Source organism: Bacillus rossius, chromosome 14, assembly GCF_032445375.1.
Source record: "Bacillus rossius redtenbacheri isolate Brsri chromosome 14, Brsri_v3, whole genome shotgun sequence".
Classification (NCBI taxonomy): Eukaryota; Metazoa; Arthropoda; class Insecta; order Phasmatodea; family Bacillidae; genus Bacillus; species Bacillus rossius.
This window is the reverse complement of record NC_086341.1, coordinates 38141408-38167610: the sequence shown is the minus strand read 5'-3', so window position 1 is coordinate 38167610 and position 26203 is coordinate 38141408. Positions and strand designations below refer to the sequence as shown.

Sequence of the window (26203 nt, the reverse complement as noted above, 5' to 3'; positions counted from 1 at the left end):
TAAAATATACATGAAAACATTTTATACATTACAATATACTTCAATACATAATATCAAAGAAAGTCCTCCCGCCGCATCGGTCTGTCTGAACGCGATAAACTGTAAATATACCGAACGGATTTTCATTCGGTTTTCACAAATGGACGGTGTGATTAATGTGGAAGATTTACGTGTATAATTAATTAAGGTTTTGTGCAAATTTTCTGTGAATATGGAAATTTTTTTAGTGCAAGATTGCCGTTGTTAGACATACAACCTATGAGTGTAATGTTTCTACGGTCACCAAGCCATTACTATTTTTTCTGTCGCTAACCCTTCAACTGTGATAATCGCAACTACAATAAGATAAAACAAACTCAGGTAAGCGGATTATTATAAGCTATACGATGATTCTTTAATATTTAGAGTTGGAGAATTAATTTAATTCTCAGCCTAGAGGTTAAGCGCGCGTTTCGCTATAGTAAACTGACTTTGGAAGCGAGTGGATTCATCGCGCATTAACTATATTTGAGTCTTACACATACATTTTATTGTTCGCTGTTGGTTACATTTTTGTACGCATTATTTTTTCAATTAGGTGTTGGATGTCGATGATGGTTACAATTGTATGCATTATTTAGTTTTCAATTAGGAAGTAGAGGTCTTTTATTTTCGTGTGTTTTGTAGGTAGATAGGTACTTATTTTCAGTTTAAAATTTATAATTGTAAACCTACTTTTGTTTGAGTGAATTTTATCTGATTATTGTTTTGTAATATTTTTAGGTTCACACGAAGTAATCATGCCTCGACGGAAGATCGAATATAGGACGCAGTACGTCAACTGCCAAAAGACTTCGTTTGTTTCCAATTAACGGAAACGATGAAGAGAGGGAAGGGAGGCCGTTTGTAATTGGACCGCGAAAGGCATGTATGCCGAAGAGCACGATAGTCATCGGTGGAACGTGACGTCCGTTTATTATTAGACCGTGATAAATTATCTGAAGACCTACTGCAAGTAGATAATGGTGAATATCAAGCCGTTAATGTCAAGATAAATCTTAATAAACTAGGTGTTTTGGTTCAAACTGTGGAGGAATTGATTGAAAAGGTAGATATATCCCGATATTAGTAAAATAACCACTAAAACACTGCATTGGTTTCAGAAATAGCTATACCATCACCTACAAATAACAAATGAGCAAGTTAGTAAAAATAATATGATTCTTTTAAATATTAAAGTACCATCACAAACTACTACTCAGTTGACACAGTCGTGGGTAGGGAGGAGGCAGTACATTATCCATCTGAATTTTTTAATTCTTTGACCCCTCCCGGAATTATTCCACACAAATTAATATTAAAAGTAGGTTCACGTATTATATTACTAAGAAATTTAAACCCTGCAAACTGTGCAAAGGTATGAGACTCAAAGTAGTTTATTAAATATTTTTCATCGAATGTACGTACAATATTAACTGTCTACATAACTAATGAAAATGTTTGAATAGCAAAAATACCGATGATACCCTCAGAATTGCATTTTCCGTCCAAACGGCTCCCAATTTCCAAATTAAATTAGCATTTGGAATGACTATTAATAAAGCGCAAGGTAAAACTATGAAAGTTGCTGGAATTTACTTAACCACTCAATGCTTTTCACAAGGCCAATTATATATTGCCCTGTCACGCGTAACATCTAAACATAATATGTTCGTGTGAACACATATTCCGGCAGAAGTTATCAACGTGAACATTACCCTCGTGCTAGACGCAACAGGTTGATACGACACTACGACAGAAAAAAATTGGTTGTCTGTAAAGTCGGTTTACGGACGATAGTTTAACGTGACAACGTCATAACAAAACTTTGACGAAATTATTGCATACCTTTATGAATAAAATTGAATCATTTTTATTGAATTATCACTATTTTGTATGGATACAAAAAAGGAGTGAAATGAAACCTACAATTTAATTGATACATTAACTTTAATTTGCACTCATTAATTCAAATATGTTTATTACTTTAACGAATAGATTATTTTGACTATAAATTTTATACATGTTTGCTATTTAACTTCTTAAAATCTGTGTTATTCTGTTAAGGATAGGACGATGATAGGACAAGTAGGAAACGAATGGGAGTGTTTCAAGTTTAATGTGCCTCGAAAAAGTCAAATCGATGGTTTTTCCAATCGAGTGGAAGAGAGATAGAAGCGGCGTAAGCGTACAATGAGTGTAACGGGACAATGAGTCATACTTTTTCGTGCGTGCAGCCGGCGTTCATCGATTTATTAGACGTTGTCACGTCAAACAAATTTGTAGGCGTATATGCTCTGCTACTCTTGAGAAGACAGGCGGGTTGCTAATACGAATATATTTGTGTGTTTGTTACAAGAGTTGCATATAGTAAAAGTTATGAAGGGAATGCTAGAGAAGTATCATTCAATTTAATTTAATCGTATACTATTTCCTTTGAAATCAAATCAAACGACGTCAAACGATGCATTTATTTCATAGTTGCTGTCGTGTCAGTCGCTGTAGGGATCAGTTTACGTTTCGTCACAAAAAGTTCTTATACTGTCAGCACCTAATGTCTCTGTATCGATAAGAAAATAACTGATATTGGCAGTATAATGACCATAAAGTGGTAGAAAAATAAAAGTAACTTAGATTTATTATTTTTATTACAACGTTTAAACTAAATAAAGAAGCAAGCCATATGTTTGATATTATTTTACTCAGTTTTCATCAACTCACTTTCTTGTCGGTCTGTTTGTTTTTCCTTTTGCTACATATCTTGTAATAGAATTTAAACTAATTTCCCGATGAGCTAGAGACTTGAAAATTTAAACATAGTTCAGAACTGGATGACAATGCACACACAAAACTATAAAAAAAATTATTTTTATAGTAAAAAAAAATTCCTTTCGGCACAACCTACAGAGGTAGGTTGATTTAGAAGTAGCGATTTTTTTGGAAATATTTTGTAAACTTCTATAAACTCCTGGAACATTTTAAGAACTTAATGTAGCTGACATAACATCCTATATGTTCGTCAGTATTCAAAAAAGATCGATTTAACATTTTCTCATATTCCATGCAGCGACAATAATTGAATGTTTGTTTTTTTAACTTAATCCATCCAGCATTTATTGTCTTAACGAATTTCATAATACGCCTAATAAGTAGAGACCAGAAAAATTCGCGAATTCATTTAGCGATAGGCTAAAATACAAATAGTTTGACCTCAGTGCTGCCTCTGCTATTGGCTCACAACTCACCTGGATGTCTCTGGGCCAATGAGAAACACCCAACCTAAGGCTTTATCGAATCACAGGCTGCTACGTTGGAACAACTCACAAGACAGCAGCCAATGAGTGGGTGACATTTGACCGAGTGTAAGTAGAACTATGGAGTTCATCCTACAGGTCATTGTACCCGCGAATTTTTCCGGTCCCTACTAATAAGGTATTCATGCAATTATTTTTTTATCTTCAATCACTATTTTTCATCCCTTGCACTAATACTTTCTCATATAATTTTTTTGGACAAAGTTTTTAGGGTATAATGAGATAGTTATTAATAAACTCCGACGAATTTAATACAAATAAATTTTTAATCACAACTCCTCTTTTTACGATAATATTTCGTTTCATAAAAAATTGTTCCAGCCAAAGGTTTTAGATAAAGTTTAGGTGTTTTACAATAAATTATAATAGAAATGAAATAAAAAGTATTAAAAAAGTAACGGCTTTTTGTTTTTCTACCCTTTGTATTTCCACCCCTTGAGTAATGGTTTGTATTATCAGAAATAGTTTCAGACAAAAGTTTTAGATAAAAAATATGATTTACAAACAAATTGAACGGATTTGATGGTGTACCTACTGAGAGAGTTATGGATGTTTTTTTTTAACCTACCTCCCATTTTTAAACTCCTTGCAGCAATTAGTTAGTCTAATCAAAAATTGTTTAAGACAAAAGTTTTAGGAAAAAAATATAATATTAATACACAATTCATACGAATTTAATGTTGTGCCTACGAAGGGATATATAAATTTGTTATATGCCAACCCTTGTTTTTTCTACCCCTTTCAGTTATGGTTGGTCTTATAAAAAATAATCACGTAGATAAATATATGTTCATAACTTATTCCAAAAATTTTATCTTCCACAATTTTTTATTGTAATATCCTATATAATTTATTATATACAAGTCTTAAGGGTGAAATTTTATAATTATATATACCCAATGTGTAAACCCACTTTACAGGTTCCCAATTTATTAAGAATTCGGTTCAGTAGTAAACCATGATTGAGCTACAAAAATCTAAACTCACGAACTTTCACAATCATATATTGGTAGATCTAAGCACAAGTGCCAAAATTTCTCTTAAATTTGTTACTGTTATAAATCTTACATAACTTTAGACTGTGTCGATTAAATGCCAATCGTCACGCAACATATACTGTTAAAAATAGAACATTCTTCGCACAGTTGTCGAAAATAGAAACACAAAGATATCCTTATATGATTGAAAATAAAATATTGAATAAAAACCTATCTGTGTTAAAACAATTTGTCTTTTGACGAGAATAAAACAAGAAAGAAGAGAAATATAATGTTGGAACTAGTTTAAGAATGGATAAACTTGCAAACATTTTGGCTGAAGTGGAAAACTACCAATGAATTATAAAAATTACTTCTTTAATTCCATTGGTATATTTTCAAATTTCTCGTACTACGTTTTAATTTTTCTCAGTACGTCAAGTGTTGTTTACTGGTATATTGCAAACAAATTTTAGTTTTGTTTTGTAAAATTTATAAAAAAGACATATAATTATTAATTAAAAATAACATTACTAATTTACCTGAACGCTAGCTTTTGCCATGCAAGAAAATGCGACGAATATTTTTTCCTTAAGGTTGAGTTTACTCCCGATGGCTATAATGACAGTCACTGCCATTCTTATCTGAAACAAACATGCAAGACACTTACTATAAATAAATGAAATAACATTAAATAAAATTATAATCCATGCATGCATACCATCATAATAGCCATTTTGTCACCAACCTTTTCACCTACTTAATAAGTTAGTTAGACCACAACGATAAATTAATTATTATTTTTTATTTTTAAACCATCCAAAAACAACTAAAATTATTTTAAAGTATTTAAGTTATTTTGATGGCTCAAAATTATTACTATTTTACAGAAAATTTCATGAATCATCAGATAATTTGAGAAGCAAAGTAATAATAAATTCTAATTCATTACAAAATAATTAGTGCTTTAATTTATTTCTCACACTTGTTTGAGAATCTTAGAAACACATAGCACACATTATTTTACTGATTATGGAAATAAATTTACAGAGTTTCAAGCAAATAGAGTTATTTTTCAATTTTTTTTTCACCCAAAACGATCAATATCATTTCATAGAGTAAAAAAAACGTTATCATCAAACAAATATTACTTATTACTTCTTAGGCTCTATCGAACTAGGATTAGTCTAAAAATTTTGAATTTTTTATAAATTTTTCTCTTGCAAAATTGTTTTAATATTGTATAAAATTTTAGCTTTGGTGTCGTTGGCAGATGAGTTTCCTAGGATTTTCCTTGTAAAAGTACACAAAAAAGTGGTTTTTAATTGTGTATCAGTCTAGAAGAAATGTTTGTCAAATTACGGATACATTGTTTCTATTATATATAAAAATATTTTGAGTTGACCATGATTTTTGGGTCTAGAGACCATGAAACGAAATACTAGGTAGATATCCCCCAAAAGTTGCAATATGTTAACGCTTGCAAAAGAGTCTTTGTTCGAAATCTACCAGAAATGATGTGCTATCAACGTGAATGTGGAAAAAAACTGCCACTATTTTATCACACGTTATATCTGGGGAACGAGTCACAGTTAGTTTTGTAACCACTGTAGTGAATGATTGTATGTTAGAATATGGCTGATTGGAAATAACTTCTTCCACAAATATTTTTGTGCGTGAACGCACAGATATTTGTTTTTGACGAACAAAAATAAATCTTTAGGAAATGAAATTTGTAGATAATTACTAACTCACGCTTATTATTGCTTAGATAAAGTTTAAAAAAAATAGTTAAGGGCACACATACAGTGTGCAGAGCGTCACAAGAACATACGAGATGTTAAAACTTCACAAGATATCGAAAAGAGTCTGTTTACGAAAAGAATTTACGGATATGCTAAGGGCGGATGAGAAGTTATATTTCAGAATTTCTTTTGACGTGACGTCTAATAAATCGATGAACGCCGGCTGCACGCACGAAAAAGAATGACTCATTTCCTGTTACGCACATTGTCCCGTTACGCTGGTTCCCGTAAAGCACATTGTCCCGTTACGCTGTGTCCCGTAAAGCACATTGTCCCGTTACGCTGTGTCCCGTTACGCTCATTGTACGCTTGCGCCTCATCTATCTCTCTTCCACTCGATTGGAACAACCATCGATTTGACTTTTTCGAGGCACATTAAACTTGAAACACTCCCATTCGTTCCCTACTTTTCCTATCATCGTCCTATCCTTAACAGAATAACACAGATTGGAAGAAGTTAAATAGCAAACATGTATAAAAGTTATAGTTAAAATAATATCTTCGTTAATGTAATAAACATATTTGAATTAATGAGTGCAATTAAAAGTAAATTTATCAATTAAATTGTAGATTTCATTTCACTCCTTTTTTGTATCCATACAAAATAGTGATAATTAAATAAAAATGATTCAATTTTATTCATAAAAGTATGCAATCATTTCATCAATGTTTTGTTATGACGTTGTCACGTTAAACTATCGTCCGTAAACCGACTTTACAGACAACCAATTTTTTTTTAAGTTGTATTCGTAGGAGGATGAAAACGCATGTTTTCAAAATAATATTTAGGCAAAAAACATCCGGTAGAGATTCTTGAAAACACTTAATGGACTTGTGTCACATCTTTATCGTCATTTCTCTGCCATATTACCTTATCGTTTTCATTTAAATATCATAGTTGTCCTATGCACGACGAGAAGACTGCGCCAGTCCAGAGCCTTGCGCTTAGAGGCGATACCGCGATAGAAGCACCAGCGAGCGTCGATCATATCGCCTCACTAACACAATTGCATCTCTCGTTAGGTGGGCCCCTTAAAAGCAGTGTTTTTAGGGTTTTAAATTTTGGACCATTTTTTAAATATTACTTTATACATTATCCCATTTATCAAAAAATAATCCAAAGTGAATTAAGAACAATACACGCAGTAAACAATGCTCGTTATGTAAACACGAAGCAAGTATAAATTTTTAAGCAGCATTTTTTGAAAATACTTTTCTTAAGTTTTATCGAAATAAAATTTTAAATTTTAATAGAAAATGCCCATATAGAAACCTTTCTAACATTTATGCAAGCAGTTTATGTACTTGCTTTAGTATTTTTAATAAGAGTTTGGACTCCAAATTTTTACGTGTCAGAATTTTGGTGCTCTTGGTTATTTACAACGCTGGAGTTCTATAAACGTCGAAATTCGAACAGCAATCGACGGAGTCGATCAATCAATGTGTCACTGATAAAGCCAACTTGTCAAGTGCGTGTAGCGTCTTACGTTGTATGGGAAAATCCAGTCCGGAAAACCAATTGCCAATCAACAAGTAGGATGATTGGTGTCGAAACAGATTGGGTACAACTTGGGTTTATAATCAAATTTGTAGGGGAATTACAAGACGTTTTGTAAATCTGATGTTAAAGCACTAACTGTTTAAGTAAGTTAATAGTTGGTTAATTCACGTTATAAAATAAACTTTAGTATTGACGTTGATAACCTAAAGAAGAATTACATTTCCTTATGTACTTAACTCAGTAAATCTTAAATATAGATAAATATTGTAAAATAAAGTATTAAAATTTTATTGATATAACTTATTTTTAAAACACATATTATATCTTATTAAATCGATGAAAATTACAGTTTTAAAATATTTTCCTTTGAAAATTTTCAATAAAACACTACCAGACATGGAGATCACACACACACAAAAATCAACCATTTGTCTGTTCACAGTCCATTCGTGCTTGGGTTATTTCAATACTTACTGATTATGACTTGATGTAAGTTTTTGGACATACGCCATTGCTAAGAACTTTTTCTGTTGAAGAAAAACTAATAAATAAAATAAATAAATAAAAATAAAAATAAAAATACTCAAAAAAAGATACAAAAAACACACAAAATTAAGCAAACAATTGCTGTTGTCAACAAGGATATGAACACCACAAAATATTCCGAAACAGGAATATGGTCAGCAAACAAAGAAAAAACAAAAAAAAATGTACTAAGAGAACGAAAAAATCCCCACAAATGATGACAACACAAAAATATTGAAACCCAAAATAATTCAGCACAACAGTTGAAGCGAGACAAAAAAACATGACAAAACGAAAAAACAAACAAATACAATAGTTTTACCTAAACAGAAACAAGCGACGTTTCGGGAACTGCTATCTGCTCCCGTCCTCAGGCAGAGACGCACATGGTACGGAAACACAGGTGCGACTGAGAAGGGGCTGGAAAATGAGGGTATTTATCAGAGAAAGGGCTACATCTTGCTCAGCCAATGACAGACGAGCTGTCTCCCCATTGGCTGTGCACCATGTAGTTAAAGCGGATTGGTTATGGTGGGTTGAGTATTGGCTATTGTTTTGTGCTGCAGGGATGTTTCTCTCTTTATCAAAGGGATCCACATATTTTTTAATTCAATGCTCTGCTGGCTGAAAATATTTTTATTGCTAATAATGAAGGCTGATTCTTTGATTTTCCTTTTTATTTTATCGGATTCCTGTATGAGTGGTGTGGAGTCTTCCCAGAGAATTTTGTGGCTATTTTCCCATGTATGTTCAGCAAGTCTGGATTTTAGGGTTTCACCCTTCTGGCAGTTGTTTTTGTGTTCTTTGATTCGGGTGGATAGAGCTCTGCCAGTTTCACCTATGTACATGTGGCCACATTCACAGGGGATTTGATACACACAGTTGTAAGTTTGTAATTTTTCTGTGGCTGGTTTCACCTTGGTAACAATACTTTTAATAGTAGATTTAGAACGGAATGCTGTTTGAAGTCCATATTTATTTCCTAGGCGTCTTATTTTTTCTGAAAGCCCTTGAACATATGGAATAACTAGGGTTCCTGCAGGTTTCTCAGTTTCTGTGGATTTGAGTGTTTTGTTGGATTTCAAATGCTGTTTGATGGTGTTGACAGGGTAACCATTGGCTATGAGTTCTTTTTTTATATGATTGTGTGCCAGTTTCACCTATGTACATGTGGCCACATTCACAGGGGATTTGATACACACAGTTGTAAGTTTGTAATTTTTCTGTGGCTGTTTTCACCTTGGTAACAATACTTTTAATAGTAGATTTAGAACGGAATGCTGTTTGAAGTCCATATTTATTTCCTAGGCGTCTTATTTTTTCTGAAAGCCCTTGAACATATGGAATAACTAGGGTTCCTGCAGGTTTCTCAGTTTCTGTGGATTTGAGTGTTTTGTTGGATTTCAAATGCTGTTTGATGGTGTTGACAGGGTAACCATTGGCTATGAGTTCTTTTTTTATATGATTGGCAGAGCTCTATCCACCCGAATCAAAGAACACAAAAACAACTGCAAGAAGGGTGAAACCCTAAAATCCAGACTTGCTGAACATACATGGGAAAATAGCCACAAAATTCTCTGGGAAGACTCCACACCACTCATACAGGAATCCGATAAAATAAAAAGGAAAATCAAAGAATCAGCCTTCATTATTAGCAATAAAAATATTTTCAGCCAGCAGAGCATTGAATTAAAAAATATGTGGATCCCTTTGATAAAGAGAGAAACATCCCTGCAGCACAAAACAATAGCCAATACTCAACCCACCATAACCAATCCGCTTTAACTACATGGTGCACAGCCAATGGGGAGACAGCTCGTCTGTCATTGGCTGAGCAAGATGTAGCCCTTTCTCTGATAAAAACCCTCATTTTCCAGCCCCTTCTCAGTCGCACCTGTGTTTCCGTACCATGTGCGTCTCTGCCTGAGGACGGGAGCAGATAGCAGTTCCCGAAACGTCGCATGTTTCTGTTTAGGTAAAACTATTGTATTTATTTGTTTTTTCGTTTTGTCATGTTTTTTTGTCTCGCTTCAACTGTTGTGCTGAATTATTTTGGGTTTCAATATTTTTGTGTTGTCATCATTTGTGGGGATTTTTTCGTTCTCTTAGTACATTTTTCTTTGTTTTTTCTTTGTTTGCTGACCATATTCCTGTTTCGGAATATTTTGTGGTGTTCATATCCTTGTTGACAACAGCAATTGTTTGCTTAATTTTGTGTGTTTTTTGTATCTTTTTTTGAGTATTTTTATTTTTATTTTTATTTTTATTTATTTATTTTATTTATTAGTTTTTCTTCAACAGAAAAAGTTCTTAGCAATGGCGTATGTCCAAAAACTTACATCAAGTCATGCACTCCCATTGCACAAATCTTTTAAAGATAACACTTACTGATTATATACATATATATGTAGTGATGATAGTTTTGAAATACTTATTTTCCTTGAAGACTTAAAATGAACAAAGTGAGTGCCTTCATATTTTATAACAAATTGGTAAATAACTTTTCATTTTTTAAAATAAAAAAAACACAATAATACAACTGGTGGTGTAAATATATAATCTTCTCTGTTCCTGGTTGAACACTTAAGATGCGCCCCTGATATAATTTTAAAAACTATCTTACTACTCTTATTAGTTAGTAAACCATCTGTACCATTTATAGTTGATTAATGTGAGAAATTTCGTAGGTTAATGTATCAAAACCTTTATTTTAAGTTTTTAAAATTTGAGGAATGTTTTAATTTCTGAAATATGCTTATATTTTTGTGGAATGACAGTGACCGCAGAAGAAGCAGATGTAATTTTTAGAACCATTAGTAAATTGTTATATTTAATTATTTTACTGTAAAGCCTTAAAAATATGCTTATGTTTTAAAATTTATACAAAAATGTATACATAATTTATTTTAAATGAGGAAAATGTTATATAATGTTTGTATTTTGACTGTAAAATTATTTCACGACGTATACAATTAAAGATTCTGGTTGAAGCAAACATTATACATGTTAAAATATTACTTTATATTTTATTTTATTATCAGTTTCGTAGATTTAATATATTTTTAGGAGTTATTTTAGTTTAGGTAAAACCCACGTTCAGATAAATGCCTACGATGCTTTAACATAAACTACTGCTATTCTTGTATTATTCTTATTCAACTGATAATTATTATTTTAAAAGTAATTTAATATTTTAAGTTAAAAGACTCACTTGGATACGTGCACATGTCTAAAGTTTTAAATAACAATTATAAAAAGTGAAAGGAAATAACTTGTATTTGTACGGGGTATTTCACATATTTTCTTATATATAATAATTATTTAGTATGAACTCTGTGTACATGGTATCATTATTAACATAATTTTTAAAATATTTTTAAAGAAATTTGCTGTTACTTTCTCTTTTACAGAAATCTCAATTTTTGTTAGTTACCAAGCTATTAAATTCTTACACAAAAGTGATTGCTATTGCGAAACAGTTTAGGATAACTGAAGAACTATAAATATTGTAATATAGAGTTATAAATTATCTTTTTCAAACATTTTCAAGTTCTCCCTAAAAGAATAAATCTTTTGAGACAGTAAAATATTTCTAATAATTAATATATTTAAAGTTAATGTATCAAATTCGTGACAATAAGAACTGCATTTAAATTTTGAAATTATTTTTATGTACCTGAGGATGTTATTAACAAATATATTGTATTATAAATAAATCATACAAAAGTCAAATATAATTCTCATAGTTTTTTTATAAAACATAGGAAAGAATAATGGGTTCTTGGAGAATATACAGTATATCCATAAAATAATTTCACTATTATAAAATTGAATCGTATCATCTGTAAGCATTGTTACAATTAAATAGCAACTCAAACAGTTTTAGATGAGCGCATGCGCGAATACTGCTTTGTTGTTTTCTCGCTCGTAGCGCGAAAGAATGGCTATTTCCCCGAATAGTAGAAGGTGAACATGTCAACTTTAAGAGTAGGGACCGGAAAAATTCGCGGGTTCAATAACCTCCAGGATAGACTCCAATAACCTCTACACACTCGGGCAAATGCCAACTGTTCATTGGCTGCTGACTTGTGAGTCGTCTCGACTGGGTGGCCTGTGATTCGACACTTCTATGAGTGAGGGTCTCTAATTGGCCCTCAGTCCTCCAGATTAACAATGAACCTATGACAGAAGCAGCACTAAGGTATAATTATTTGAATTTTAGCATAACACTAAATGAACCCGCGAATTTTTCAGGTCTCTATTTATGAGGCAACAGGATGGAGCCCCTCCCCATTGGAATCTCTTTGTACGAGAGTGGTTGAACGTCGAAGTCCCTGACCGTTGGACTGGTCGTAATGGTCGAGACGACAGAGCTCTTCTTAGCTAGCCTCCACGTTCGCCTAACATAACGCCATGCGATTGTTTCCTTTGGGGCTTTTTAAAAGATCGTGTCTACGTTCCGCCACTACCAAATGAATTTCCCGAATCGAGACACAGAGTTGTTGAAGAGGGTATTGCTTCCATTACTCCGGACTTGTTAACTAAAGTGTGGGAAGAATTGGACTTCAGGTTGGATGTGTGCCGTATATCTAAAGGTGTACCAACCGTTATTTGTGTTGCACCCGTGTACATTAAATGTAAAAAAAATTAAGTTAATTTTTATCAAACTTCGTGCATTCACCGGTTTTTAAATATACTTTTACTTTCACGTTATATTTTTATAGCAATAACTAGGGACCAGAAAAATTCGCGGTTTCGATGGCCTTCAGGAAAGACTGCACATTCCCCTGTGCACTCGGGCAAGTAACGCAAGTTCATTGGCTGCCGACTTGTAATTCGTCTCAGCTGGTTTGTCTGTGAATCGATGCTTCTTTGGTTGAGGGTACATAATTGGTTGAGGGTACATAATTGGTTGAGATTCGTACAGATGAACAGTAAGCCAATAGAAAAATAATGTCAAAGTTATATGTATTTGAATTCTAGCCTATCGCCGAATGAATTCGCGAATTTTTCCGGTCTCTAGCAATAACAAGATTCTGGTGCAATTCGAACACACAAAAAAATAATTGTTTTTACACTGTTCAATAAAATTTTGAAAAATTATTTTATAAAGTACAAAGACTAAAATAACTTAGAAAGAACATTTGAAAGAAAAAAAACAAGGTAGAGGCCGGAAAAATTCGCGATTTCAATGACCTATAGGATGGACTCCATGATCCACTATGCATGCGGGCAAATTACATCTGACACCTGTTAACTGGGACGCTAGTGATTCGATACTTCTTTTGTTAAAGAGTTTTCATTGGCCGAGTGTCATTCAGATAAACTGTTGCCCAATCACTGATGCGGTAAAAAGGCAAACGTTTTTGGATTCTAGCCTATCGCGAAAGGAATCCGCGAATTTTTCCGGTCTCTAGTTGTAATATACAGTTGAAAAAGGTACCTTCTTTTGTGGACATCGTGTATCCAATTCCGTGATCACTCAACCACGCTCACCATGAAATACGTACAATGACCGCACCACTATGCACAGCTTGTCGTGGCCAGCAGCTTACCACGATGCCGCTGATGAGGCAAGCGAAGCACAGCGAGACAGTGTGCGGCTCCAGCTCTGATATGATGATCTGCGTCCCCGTCAGAGCGAACAGGATCGGCTCGAAGATCATCCAGAAGATCTCGAACGCCGTCGCCACAGGGTTCTGAAACGAACAGACGCCTCAGTTTGCGTAAGATCACTTAATACCACGAGGCCAACGTTCGATATACATGCCATACCAAAATTTTAGTTGAGTTTTGTCATCTATATAAATACAAATGTAAATTTTCTTTCTTTAAAAATCTTAAATTCTCCGAAAGTTCTCCGCCCATTCTTTGAAATTTTGACACAACGTTGCATTCTAAAACGCGCGTGTTTTTGTACATTTGTGTCACACCTGTGACAGGTAAAAAGATAAATAAAAATACATATAGGTAAAAAAATATATTTTCATTGATATAGAGTGACATATAGAGAATGTTTATAGGAGAGTAGATAGAGGTAGATATATGTGTATAGATATAGATGTATATATAGAGAGACAGAGAGTGGGATATATATGTAGATATATATAGAGAGATACAGAGATACACATAGAGAGATAGAGAGATGCTCTATATGTGTACCTACTTCAAATATATTACAAAAAAAATCGATTGAGGCATTGCAAGGCATTACGGGCATTAGCTACTTAAAATTAAAAATATATTAGTACTCTTGTAATAATTTTGGGAAAGCTGTTGAAATTTGAACATAATAGATTGTTTTAAAATTAATAAAGTAAATTATTTAAGTTTGTTTTTGTCCAAAAAAATTTATAATACCATTGTGTACTATCAAAATTTTTGGGAGAGCTTAAACTATTAAATAATTTTTGTTTTGAACTTTTTCACAATTATGTGTTTCTACGTGAGTTGTCACTGTATTAAATTTAAATTGTATGTTTGTTTTAACAGAGATTTTTAATTTAATTGTGTTTGTATTATTGTAGTTTTTATACATTTTATTTTTGTGCCATTCTGTTAATGAAATTCATCTGTTGAATGGCACATAAAACCAAACCAAAAAAGTAAAGAAAGATTTTGTAATACCCAAGTTGTTTTTTTTAATTGGCCAATTTAAAAGTCAGACGTGCTGTATTTGATTATTGAAAAGTGCGTTTGTTTACAAATTGTACCCCAATATACATAATATCATGTTAAAATCATTAAATGCATGGTAATATATTACGCTGCACACGTATAAAAGAACTAGATAAAAAAATCAAACAATTATTTATGAACGGATCCAGGATTTCCTATGCCGAAATTGTGACTAGCGTCCCCCTACCTCCCTCACCACTTATTCATAACAACAAAAGTACCAACCATAATTTGTTTTGCAACCGTGTACATTATATGTAAAAAAAATTAAGTTAATTTTTATCAAACTCCAAACACTCGCCTGTTTTTATATATACCTTTAGTTTCTCATTCTGTATTAATAGCATTAACCAGATTCTGTTCCAATTAAAACACACCAAAAAAATTGATATGTTTATGACGGAATTTAAAATTAATATTTGTATAAACATAGATTATTATTTAATGTAATTGTATGTTAAATGTGTTTTTACGGTAGTTTGTTACTACCTAATCGCTTCTATAATAACTAAAGAAAATGAATTTAGTAGGTATAATAAAGTCCATGATGTAAACAAGAAAACGTGGATGGGGGTATGATCTCAAATTAAAAAAAATTAAGGAGTAGACAAACACAAGCAGCGTTACGAGTATTCCGTAGCATCACTGCTGCGTCATTTCTACCTCTCCTCCCTTGCCGTATCCCCTTCAGGCCGTTACAACTAGAATATTACCTACTGAATCATCAGGGAGCAGTTACTTACTGAAAGGTTACCTACTGAATCATCAGGGAGCAGTTACTTAATGAAAGGTTACCTACTAAATCATCAGGGAGCAGTTACCTACTGGTAGGTTACCTACTGAATCATCAGGGAACAGTTACCTACTGGTAGGTTACCTACTGAATCATCAGGGAGCAGTTACCTACTGAGCACTCGGTAGTTAACAGCTCCCTAATGATGGCGACTGCGATGTCGAACGAAACGTCGGTGAATTACTCGCCGAGGACACGGCTACAAGCCAGAAGCCGTGCTACTCCAGTTGTGTGGGTGGTTGTGTGCGGGTGCGGAAGGAAACGAGTGGTCGAGGAGCACGGTGGGTAGCCACTCACGTCCTCCGTCTCCCAGCCCTGCTGCGACCAGCAGAAGATGGACACGAAGGCGGCGGCCACGCAGCCCAGAGGTCCGGCTCCACCCAGGCCGATGATCTCGCTGCCCATGACGGCGATCAGCCCGCCTCCCAGCAGCATCAGGATCCTGATCGGCACCACGTACGGCTGCAGGCACACGGCACCACTACAAGCTACAACAAACATGCTGTCACTCTCAATGGTCATTTGTGCATATTTTATTGAATATTTCTGACGTGACAACGTCTTATAAATCGATGAACGGCGGCTGCACGCACGAAAAAAGCATGACTCTTTGTCACGTTCCGCCTGAGCCGAGCATGCCTGAAAGACCCGCCAATCACCGTGTGAGAATATATTCTATAATATCAAACAGGTTAAGGCTGGCTTTTTAAAAAGCAGCAATTTAAAAAGTTTGATTTAAAATTAACGATTTACTGACATTGATTTGATTTCATTTTATTTCTATAACTAATTGTTCGTGAATATATTTAAACAAATTATTTAAAATAAATTAGCTAAAACTGTAAATAATAGGTAGTTGAAAATTAAAAAGTAAGCAATTTTTCATCAATGTTTTCTTATGACGTAATCACGTAAAATTATCGTCCGTAAAACGACTTTACAGACAATCTAACTTTTTTCATTAAAGCATATATATATATATATATATATATATATATATATATATATATTAGAAACCACATGCAATAAAGAACAACTATGTTTGCTGAAATTATATCCTTAAAAATGTGAGTTTTATAGTAAACAATCATAGCTTTGAGGCTTATCAAACTAATCTTTTAAAATTGGAGGAATGAACTAAGCATTAATTAAATAAAGCAAAAATATTTCTATAGCTTCCCATTTTTTGACACTACTGTTTATTTCACAAAGTACGTTAAATATTATTATCTCTTCTCGTAAGCAGCCCGCAGCATCGAGTGCCTCAACGTGATGTTCAAGACGGTACAAAAATCATGTATGTACTGTACATGTTGGTGTATTATGCTTATTGATGTATTATGCTTATTGATGTGCTCAGTAAATGCTGGAAAGATAAATAAATTTAATTATTGTAGACAGTGGGAAAACACGAAGCATAATAGCCCGGGTAGGAATCCAAACCCAGTATAACTGTGAATATTTTTATTTTGGAGTGATACAGTGGTTTTAGTGTAAATGTGGAAATTTACAAATATCTGTAAATTTTACATGAGTATCTCTTCGCCGCCGATAGAGTGGATCCAGCCGTGGCTCGTCAGGGCGTAACGAAAAATGCAGCGACCAGGAGTGTGGCCCTGGACGCGAGGAGGAGCAACCAATCACTAGAGACCGGAAAAATTCGCGACTTCAATGACCTGTAGGATATACTCCATGATTCTCTACGCACGCGGGAAAATTACATCTGCTCATTGGCTACTGACTCATGACACCTGTTAACTGGGACGCTAGTGATTCGATACTTCTTTTGTTAAAGGTTTTTCATGGGCCGAGCATCATTCAGATAAACTGTGGCCCAATCGCTGATGCAGTAAAAAGGCAAACCTTTTTGAATTCTAGACTATCACGAAATGAATCCGCGAATATTTCAGGTCTCTACCAATCACGAATAAAGTCATACAACTATAATGTTTAGCTGTCGCAATGTCTCTTCCGGTGTGAACCTCATTAGCGTAACTTCTTTAAAACATCGTTTTGGACATAACGCCATTGTAGTTTTGCACTGTTTGTCATGGTAAGAATTCAAGAATGAACAATAAGAAGTAAAAAAAAAACGAAACCATAATTCCACAGAGAGCAAGTCTTAATCAGCTGATGTAGAACGGATGAACCCCACGATGAAACTAAACAGGTATGAAGCACAACGACGAAAACACGGACGAACACATTCTTAACCTTTTTACCATGAGAAACAGTGAAAAACTGCAATTGCGTATGTCCGAAAAAATTCTACTTCATCGAGATTACACATTGCATGAATTATTTAAGTAACCTGTAGTTTATGGTTTTGCTTCGTGATTTAAAAGGTTTTTTCTTTGGACTTAGGCCTTTGTGGTTTTACACTGAACGAAAGAAGAGATGAATGAACACACAGGGAACAAGCTAAAATCACCCTATGTCATAATATAAAAGTATAGACAGCTTTCCATGCAAACAATTAGTCAAACAAAGGCAGTGGACTGATAAAAACGAGAAAGTTGTAACAAGAACAGTAAATACAGAAATAACAACAATATTGGAAAACACATTGGTGAACAGGCAAACCCAACAGTAATAAATACTATGACTAGAGACTTGGAAAATTCGTGGGTTCATTTCGTGTTATGCTAAAATTCAAATAATTATACCTTAGTGCTGCTTCTGTCATGGTTCACTGTTAATCTGGAGGACTGAGGGCCAATTAGAGACCCTCACTCATAGAAGTGTCGAATCACAGGCCACCCAGTCAAGACGACTTACAAGTCAGTAGCCAATGAACAGTTGGCATTTGCCCGAGTGTGTAGAGGATATTGGAGTCTATCCTAGAGGTCATTGAACCCGCGAATTTTCCGGGTCTCTAACTATGACTGTTTAGAAATAAAAGCAATTAATATGGTTAAATAAAAATCTTAAATCTACATATGTCGTAAGTGCACAGTTTAATATTTCGAATTTAGGGCCTTAAAAGCCGGTTTAATATTTCATTGAAAAAAACTATATAATATTAAAAAAATAAAATAAAGACAAAAATATTCATTGTAACACTGAAAAAAATTACAAACAAAATATTTGTTCCAACAGAAATAAATTTAGATTAGTTTACTAGAGCCGATTTTTTGAGAACATTTTATTTCATCTCCCAGAATTTATTAGAGAGAGAAATATATTATTATTTTGGATAACAGAGAAAATTTTTACTCACATCATTCTTTTCTGGGATGTATTTCGACATTACACCCCAAATTATTCCAAATCCGATGCCTCCAAGGATGGATATTGGCCCTTGGAGAATTTGGAACACCAGTGACTCTGAAATCGTAGGAAATTAATAAAAAAACTTAGAATCACTTTTATTTATTAAGATATAAAAATAATGGGTGTTATAGAACCATATGTATAGCAAAAGCCAGGCAATTTTGTCCTCGTATAGCAGCTATAAATTATTTTAAAGTCAAAAATTATATAATGCTTTAAAAATTAAAAGTTTCGAAATAATTAATATTTTAAAATTATAAATGGTGAGCAGATATTTGTTATAAACTTGATTATAATTGTGATCTATTCTACGTACATTTCATTTGTGTACAGCCCAATATAGAGAGAAAAGAATGTTGCCCGAAAAGTAAATTAGATGAAAGGAAACGCAAAAGTGATTAAAGAAGAAATTATTTATTAATTCTGACACCAAATGAGTCCATGATGACAAAAAAAAATGAAAATAATGCAAACCGTAACATATAGGTATGTCTACTATAAAAATAGCCTTACACTTGTATATCAACATATGATTTTACGATAATATTCAACATAAAATAATTCATCAAATAAAACAGTGTATCATTTAAAATTCTAAGAATTGTGATGTTTTTATGAAATTTGGTTTGTTGCCAAAATGAAATTTTAGCTACCAACATATACAGGTGAGAGCAACCAAAATTGTTTTCCAATCAATGTTCGTATTACGTTTTCAGGCTAGTTACTTGCCATCCATAGACAATTTTATCGCTTGAAAATCAAAAAACAGGTGAAAGTATGAAAATTATCATTTTTACACCACTTCCTTTATATAATAATGACAATTTTGTTAAAAATTTAGAAAATGTACTGAAAAGAGTACAAACTGTACACAAAATGAAAAATATAGGTAATACGAAATAATATATCAAAACATTATGTATAAACCGAATATAAACTTTTGTAGTACTATAAATTTCTTTTTAAATTTACGTATACTACATTTATCTGTAAAGTTTTCGAAATATATTCCCAGAAAGTAATTTCTTCCAAACTTATGTAAAATATTTATCTAAAAATTTTACATTAATATTATTTGTAAACACTGATGCTGTCGAATTTTCTATGCCTAAGTTAAAACAGTGAACCTTCTTAAATTAACTTTTTGGCATAATTCGTAGAATGACTAACCGTTACTATGGTGCAACTTTCAGAAACCTTTCTACAACTTTATCATCATCCACTAAAAATTTTTTTTTACTTGTTTATGGACACGGTAACTGCCGTAAGTTTGATAAATCACTTCCAAATGGAAAATTTCGATAGTTCGTTAATGAGCGAAATCGACCAAAATGGTAGAAATGAGGAAGGATTTTTTAAAATGGAAAAATTGCTTCAAATCCCTTATTAAGAAAATATCACCCCCACATGAAGTTGATACATCTCGTTAGATTAATAATAACAACCTTTGTCTAAATTAATAATTTTTTAACATATCAACCATTAGATACTACAAAGAATAGAAAACAAAGAGGCTGCAGGACTAAAAAAAAAAATGGGTGCGTGTACTTAGGTACGCGCGTGAGAAGTTATACTTCTTTGGCATCATTAAAAAATAGTTTTTAATTGCATGCAAAATAGTGCGTGGAGTCCCTCCGCGCGGAAGAAGTGCAACTTCGTAATGTGGAAATGAAAATAGGAAGGGGTAGAAATTCATTTTTAGTGAAATCATTTTGTATCAAATCAAACTAAAAAAAAAATAAGGAAATAAATTTGTAACGAGTAATAGATTGATTTTCTGAGAGAGAGAGAGAGAGACACCTATTGAATGTCTATAAAACTAACTTTATTATGAGAGAAGATTTTCATGAAATAAATCATGAAATCATTCAACGATAAAAGCTGTTTATTGAATTAAGCGGACGGGTTCGCCCCAAGGAGAAAATTGACGCGGCGAGACCTCGTGGACATAGAGAAATGACACACACTCACTATTTATGTGTCTATAAAACATGATTTTTTTTTTCTGCAATTTAAATTGCAATATACAAAAAGGGTATTGAAAATTGAAACAAATATGGCGACACTACAAACTGTCAGAATCTTTATTTTTTTCTTACTCTCTACTTAGTTCCTTACTCTCGCTCTGTCTCTTTCTATTCCCCCTCCCCAGGAGCGTTAAACGTTTAACGCAACCTTGTTGGAAGTCGCATTAGAAGTAAAACTTAAAAAAAAAATAAAACTTCCTTTTTGCGTACACTATCAATTTCGTTCAACTTATTTAAAAATTTTAAATATTATCTCAAACCTATATCCAAAACAAATTCTTATAGGACCACGAATTAGTAAAGAGGAAATATAGTGATTAACTTTAAACCACATTAACTTTTCACTTCACTTTATAAACAGTCGAGTGGAATAGAGATAGATGCGGCGCAATCGTACAATGAGCGTAACGGGACACAGCGTAACGGAACAATGCGCGTAACGGGACACAGCGTAACAGAACAATGTGCGTAACGGGACACTTTTTCGTCCGTGCAGCCGGCGATTTATTAGACGGTGTCACGTCAAACAAATAATCGGAGAATGGAATATTTTCCGGGTTCGCTTCGCTAAGCTTTTTAAGTTCTTGGCACAACTGTAGCTATATCACATTTCCATTGGCTGCTTGCTTTGATGAGGAGTCGACTCGACTATACAACGTTAAAATTTATTTTGACCAGACATCGTTGGGAACTTGATTAAGAGTGTTAACGAAGTAGCTTGGCTTCTGGGTTGTAGCTGTGTCCTTGGCGAATAATTCACCGACGTTTCTGTCGACATTGAAGAGGTAGGTAACTGCTATCTGATGATGGCGACTGTAATGTCGACCGAAACGTCGGTGAATCATTCGCCAAGGACACGGCTACAATCCAGAAGCCAAGCTACTTCAGACCTTGGTCGTGAAAGCCTGCTAACATTATTAAAAGTGTTAACTTTCATTACCACATGCATGTGGGTAGGTAGGTATATGATACCTATGTCACATCATATAACTTTACATAGTTTGTTTTTGCAATCATGAGAATAGGCACTGTAATCATCTTTCCATCGAAAAATTAATTTACTCCTCTAAGTTTTTCTACGTATTTCGAGGTCATGGCAGCCAGATCTACAAAAAAATTCCACCGTACAAGAAATAACACTAGGGGTAAAAGAGCACATGTCCTTTTTGTAATCTATCTACTTTCTCTCTCTTTCTCTGTCTCTCTTTTAACTTGCATTTGCACAGAACTTTAATATTTTACCACACTATTAAAATAATTCTACGAATTTGGAAATGATTTGGTTAATTTAGCTACACTTTTCAGGCTTTTAGCTTTTCTTTCGTACAGTGGATTAACATATCCTTAGATGTGGAGAAAGAAAACTGGAAACAAAACACAAACGTAAACTGTCAAATAATCTGGGCTTCTCTCAGTTGTGTGTGTAAGTAGCATAATAAGTGCTTTGTCAAAAAAATATTCATCATAACATTGCAAACGAACGTAAAAGATATATTTTTCAACATCATGCATTGTTTTATTTTTCATGTCGTCGTACAAATTACACATATCCTCAAAACATGTTAGGCTATTCGTATAATAAGTGTATATTGCTTTAATTCTTCCAAGATTTATTTGGTTATGAATATGAAATAATAGTCGTTTTAATTGGCCCGTAACAGAACTTTTAGAAAAATTACCATTTTTTATTATTATTATTTGTTTTTTCACTAAAAAGTGATGATGGGTGCATTCATTTCTTCCCAAAGGAAAATTCCGAGAACAGTTATTTGGTACCTCGAACCAAGACCGTAATCAGAGGCCTGGAAATGAGGGTATTCTGCCTAATTTAGGGGGATCATAATTTGCCATATTTGATATCTAATTTTTCTATAGTTAATTTAGAATTTATATTACTCATCCAATTATTTGGCATGGAAAAGTCTAAATATTATATTTATTTTATATTTTTGTTTTTCGTAGTCATATTATGGTACCAACTAACCACTTCAAATATGTAAATGCAGGAAGAAAGACATAATAATGGGTTATTTCAAGTGGGATGATGCTGATGGTGTGATATTTACTATAGGCCAGAAAAGTTGAATTCGACTTGTGTCCATACCAGTAGTATAGGAATGGGGCTACTGGAACAGGATTCAGGTTGCGGTGCTTGGTGCCGAGCCACATCTCTGACGTCACGTCTATCTGTGACGTCACGGCGGCCATCTTGGACGAGCGTAACGTGACAATATGCGTAACGTGACACTTTTTCGTGCATGCAGCCGGCATAACGGGACATAACGTAACGGGACAAGTATATCACGGCGGCCATCTTGGATCCACCATCTTGGATGACGTCATTTTGTTTTCTCGAACTTTCCGCCATTTTGTTTTCCGCCATATTGGATGATGACGTCACCGTTGCAATTTCCGTTACGGCCGCCATCTTTAACTTTTTTATTTATTATCCGATTTTAATGAAATTTTTTTTTTAAAATTATAAAAAAAATTAAATAATATAAATTTAATAAAATATTTATAAAAAACAAACATTATCGATACGGAGCACGGAGTCCTCGGTTCGAACCCGACGAGGTCAAAAAATTAATAATGGCGACCGATCCTTCCCCCTGTGGTGGCTGCTGACAGACTGCCCCCCCACCACTTTTTTCAAAGCATATATATCGACAGTGAGCATGACGTCATGTCCGCCATCTTGAAATCTGGACGCCATCTTGAAAATCTTTATTTATTATCCGATTTTAATGAAACAAATTCCAAAATTCATCAAAAAATTAACGTATTTGAATTCTGTTTGATTATATCGATGTACCTCCTTGGTTCGATTCCCGGCGAGAGTAAACGATCAATCCTTCCTCCATGAAAGCTACCTAGACTGATCTACCACCAACAATACCAAGGTTTATATCATCAACTGGTATGACATCATGTCCGCCATCTTGTCTTCATCCGCTGGAGTCCACCATCTTGTTTTCGTCTGCTAGAGTGTGCCGATACCATGTAGTATAATTATCTGGTCACCATACTTTTGTCCTCAACTGTTGTCATTGACCTTGGCCTTTGACCTTGACCTTGGCCTTTGACCTTGACCTTGAAATTTGACCTTGACCTTGAAATTTGACCTTGACCTTGAAATTTGACCTTGACATTGAAATTTGACCTTGGCCTTGAAATTTGACCTTGACATTGAAATTTGACCTTGACCTTGAAATTTGACCTTGACATTGAAATTTGACTTTGTCCTCGAAATTTGACTTTGTCCTTGTTGACCATTATGGATACGACATTTTATGTTCAGTAGATGCTACCAGGAGCTACCACCTGCTGGAGTAAGCCATCTTGTGTGTGTGTACTCGTATTATAGAGTTCATTTCCATCTGGATAATTTTATTCTAACCCGCTACAGTACAGTAATCAATTACTACTGTGACACACGCCATCTTGAAATTTGGACGCCATCTTGAAAATCCGTAATTTTAATGCTAGAGATTCGGGAAAAAGTTCAAAATTCATTAAATAAATTTGTAATCTATATACTGATTGATTGGATCGACTAAGGTCCTTGGTTCGACCCCTGACCGATACCAATCAACTTTAATTTTAAAAAATACCACAAAAGCGACAGGTTTGAGAAAATAAAAAACACCACAAGTTCTTTTAAAAACTTTTATTACATACATTCTAATCTACTACAAGTACAAAAAAAAAAAAAAAACAACACTGACAAATTACTAAAGTTTTGTGGATTTCTCGATTCAAACAGTCTTCTTATTGTACGTACTAAGCCTTTTACATGACTTTAAATGTCTATACGATCCGTTCATCACCACAGCCAGAGACGGACTGAAGTTCATATCACTTATATAGTCTCATTAGCCGGTACAACACATGAGTCGAAACAATAACCATGTTCATTATACGTCTCGGAGCATTTTTTATAATGACGATGTAAGCTATCGAGACGTGAAATTAGTTTATTACATTTTATACACTGAAAATGTATTCTTTGAACATTATTAGAACAACCGCTCCTTTCATGTCTGCGCGCATTTGAAGTTCTAGTAAATGATGCGTCACAATATTTGCACTGATGCGATGCACGCTCTTCATGAATTGAAGTCTGGAATGCAGATGGTGAAACTTAAGCTGATGGTGGAACAGCACATATCGAAGTCTCCTCCAGCGTTGTCAGAGGCGTTGCCAACGGGATCTGCTCCAACATCGTCGGCGCCGACGTCATGGTTCTCGTAGTCGATGGTACATCCTCCATCGAGTACGACGTTAAAGACGGTAAAGATGCCATCGAAGTCTCAAGAACAGGCAATTACGCGACTTATACACCAGAAGAAACAAACTAGGTGATCCGTACACCGTCAACGGCAGTAACAAACTAAGCGTCCTGCTGTATAGGACTCGTTTATATACTTTAACCGGTTTGAATAATACGCTAGTCAAATCAAGAACAATTTACTAAAATACTAGAGTCAAAACAACATTAAAAAAATAGAAGCACCATCAACAAAAAAGGAAGCACATTTGGAAGCACCTTCAAAAAAGGAAAAACAATAGGAAGCACCGACTACGAAAAACAGCACATTTGGAAGCACCGACAACGAAAAGGCAGCACATTTGGAAGCACCGTCATCGAAAAGGCAGCTCATTTGGAAGCACCGACTACCAAAAGGCAGCACATTTGGAAGCACCGTTACGAACAGACAGCACATTTGACAGCACCGACAACGAAAAGGCAGCACATTTGGAAGCACCGACTACGAAAAAACAGCACATTTGGAAGCACCGACATCGAAAAGGCAGCACATTTGGAAGCACCAACTACGAAAAGGCAGCACATTTGGAAGCACCGACAACGAAAAGGCAGCACATTTGGAAGCACCGACTACGAAAAGGCAGCACATTTGGAAGCACCGACTACGAAAAGGCAGCACATTTGACAGCACCGAAAACGAAAAGGCAGCACATTTGGAAGCACCGACAACGAAAAGGCAGCACATTTGGAAGCACCGACAACGAAAAGGCAGCACATTTGGAAGCACCGACTACGAAAAGGCAGCACATTTGGCAGCACCGACAACGAAAAGTCAGCACATTTGGAAGCACCGACTACGAAAAGGCAGCACATTTGACAGCACCGACAACGAAAAGGCAGCACATTTGGAAGCACCAACTACGAAAAGGCAGCACATTCTTAAGCACCGACTACGAAAAGGCAGCACATTTGGAAGCACCGACAACGAAAAGGCAGCACATTTGGAAGCACCGACAACGAAA

The 26203-nt window shown here is 34.3% G+C and overlaps 1 protein-coding gene across 4 annotated transcripts in view; it reads right to left on the bottom strand.

Moving 5' to 3' along the window:
* The window catches only part of LOC134538801 (sodium/hydrogen exchanger 9B2-like), a 203686-nt gene that overhangs the window by 6524 nt on the left and 170959 nt on the right, over positions 1–26203 (bottom strand). For all 4 annotated transcript variants that reach the window (XM_063380299.1, XM_063380296.1, XM_063380298.1 and 1 more), the window contains 4 exons: positions 18832–18938; positions 15909–16073; positions 13696–13839; positions 4852–4953 (listed from right to left, as the gene is read on the bottom strand). In XM_063380299.1, the coding sequence (XP_063236369.1) occupies positions 4852–4953; positions 13696–13839; positions 15909–16073; positions 18832–18938 (518 nt within the window). The remainder of the gene's footprint in view (positions 1–4851; positions 4954–13695; positions 13840–15908; positions 16074–18831; positions 18939–26203) is intronic.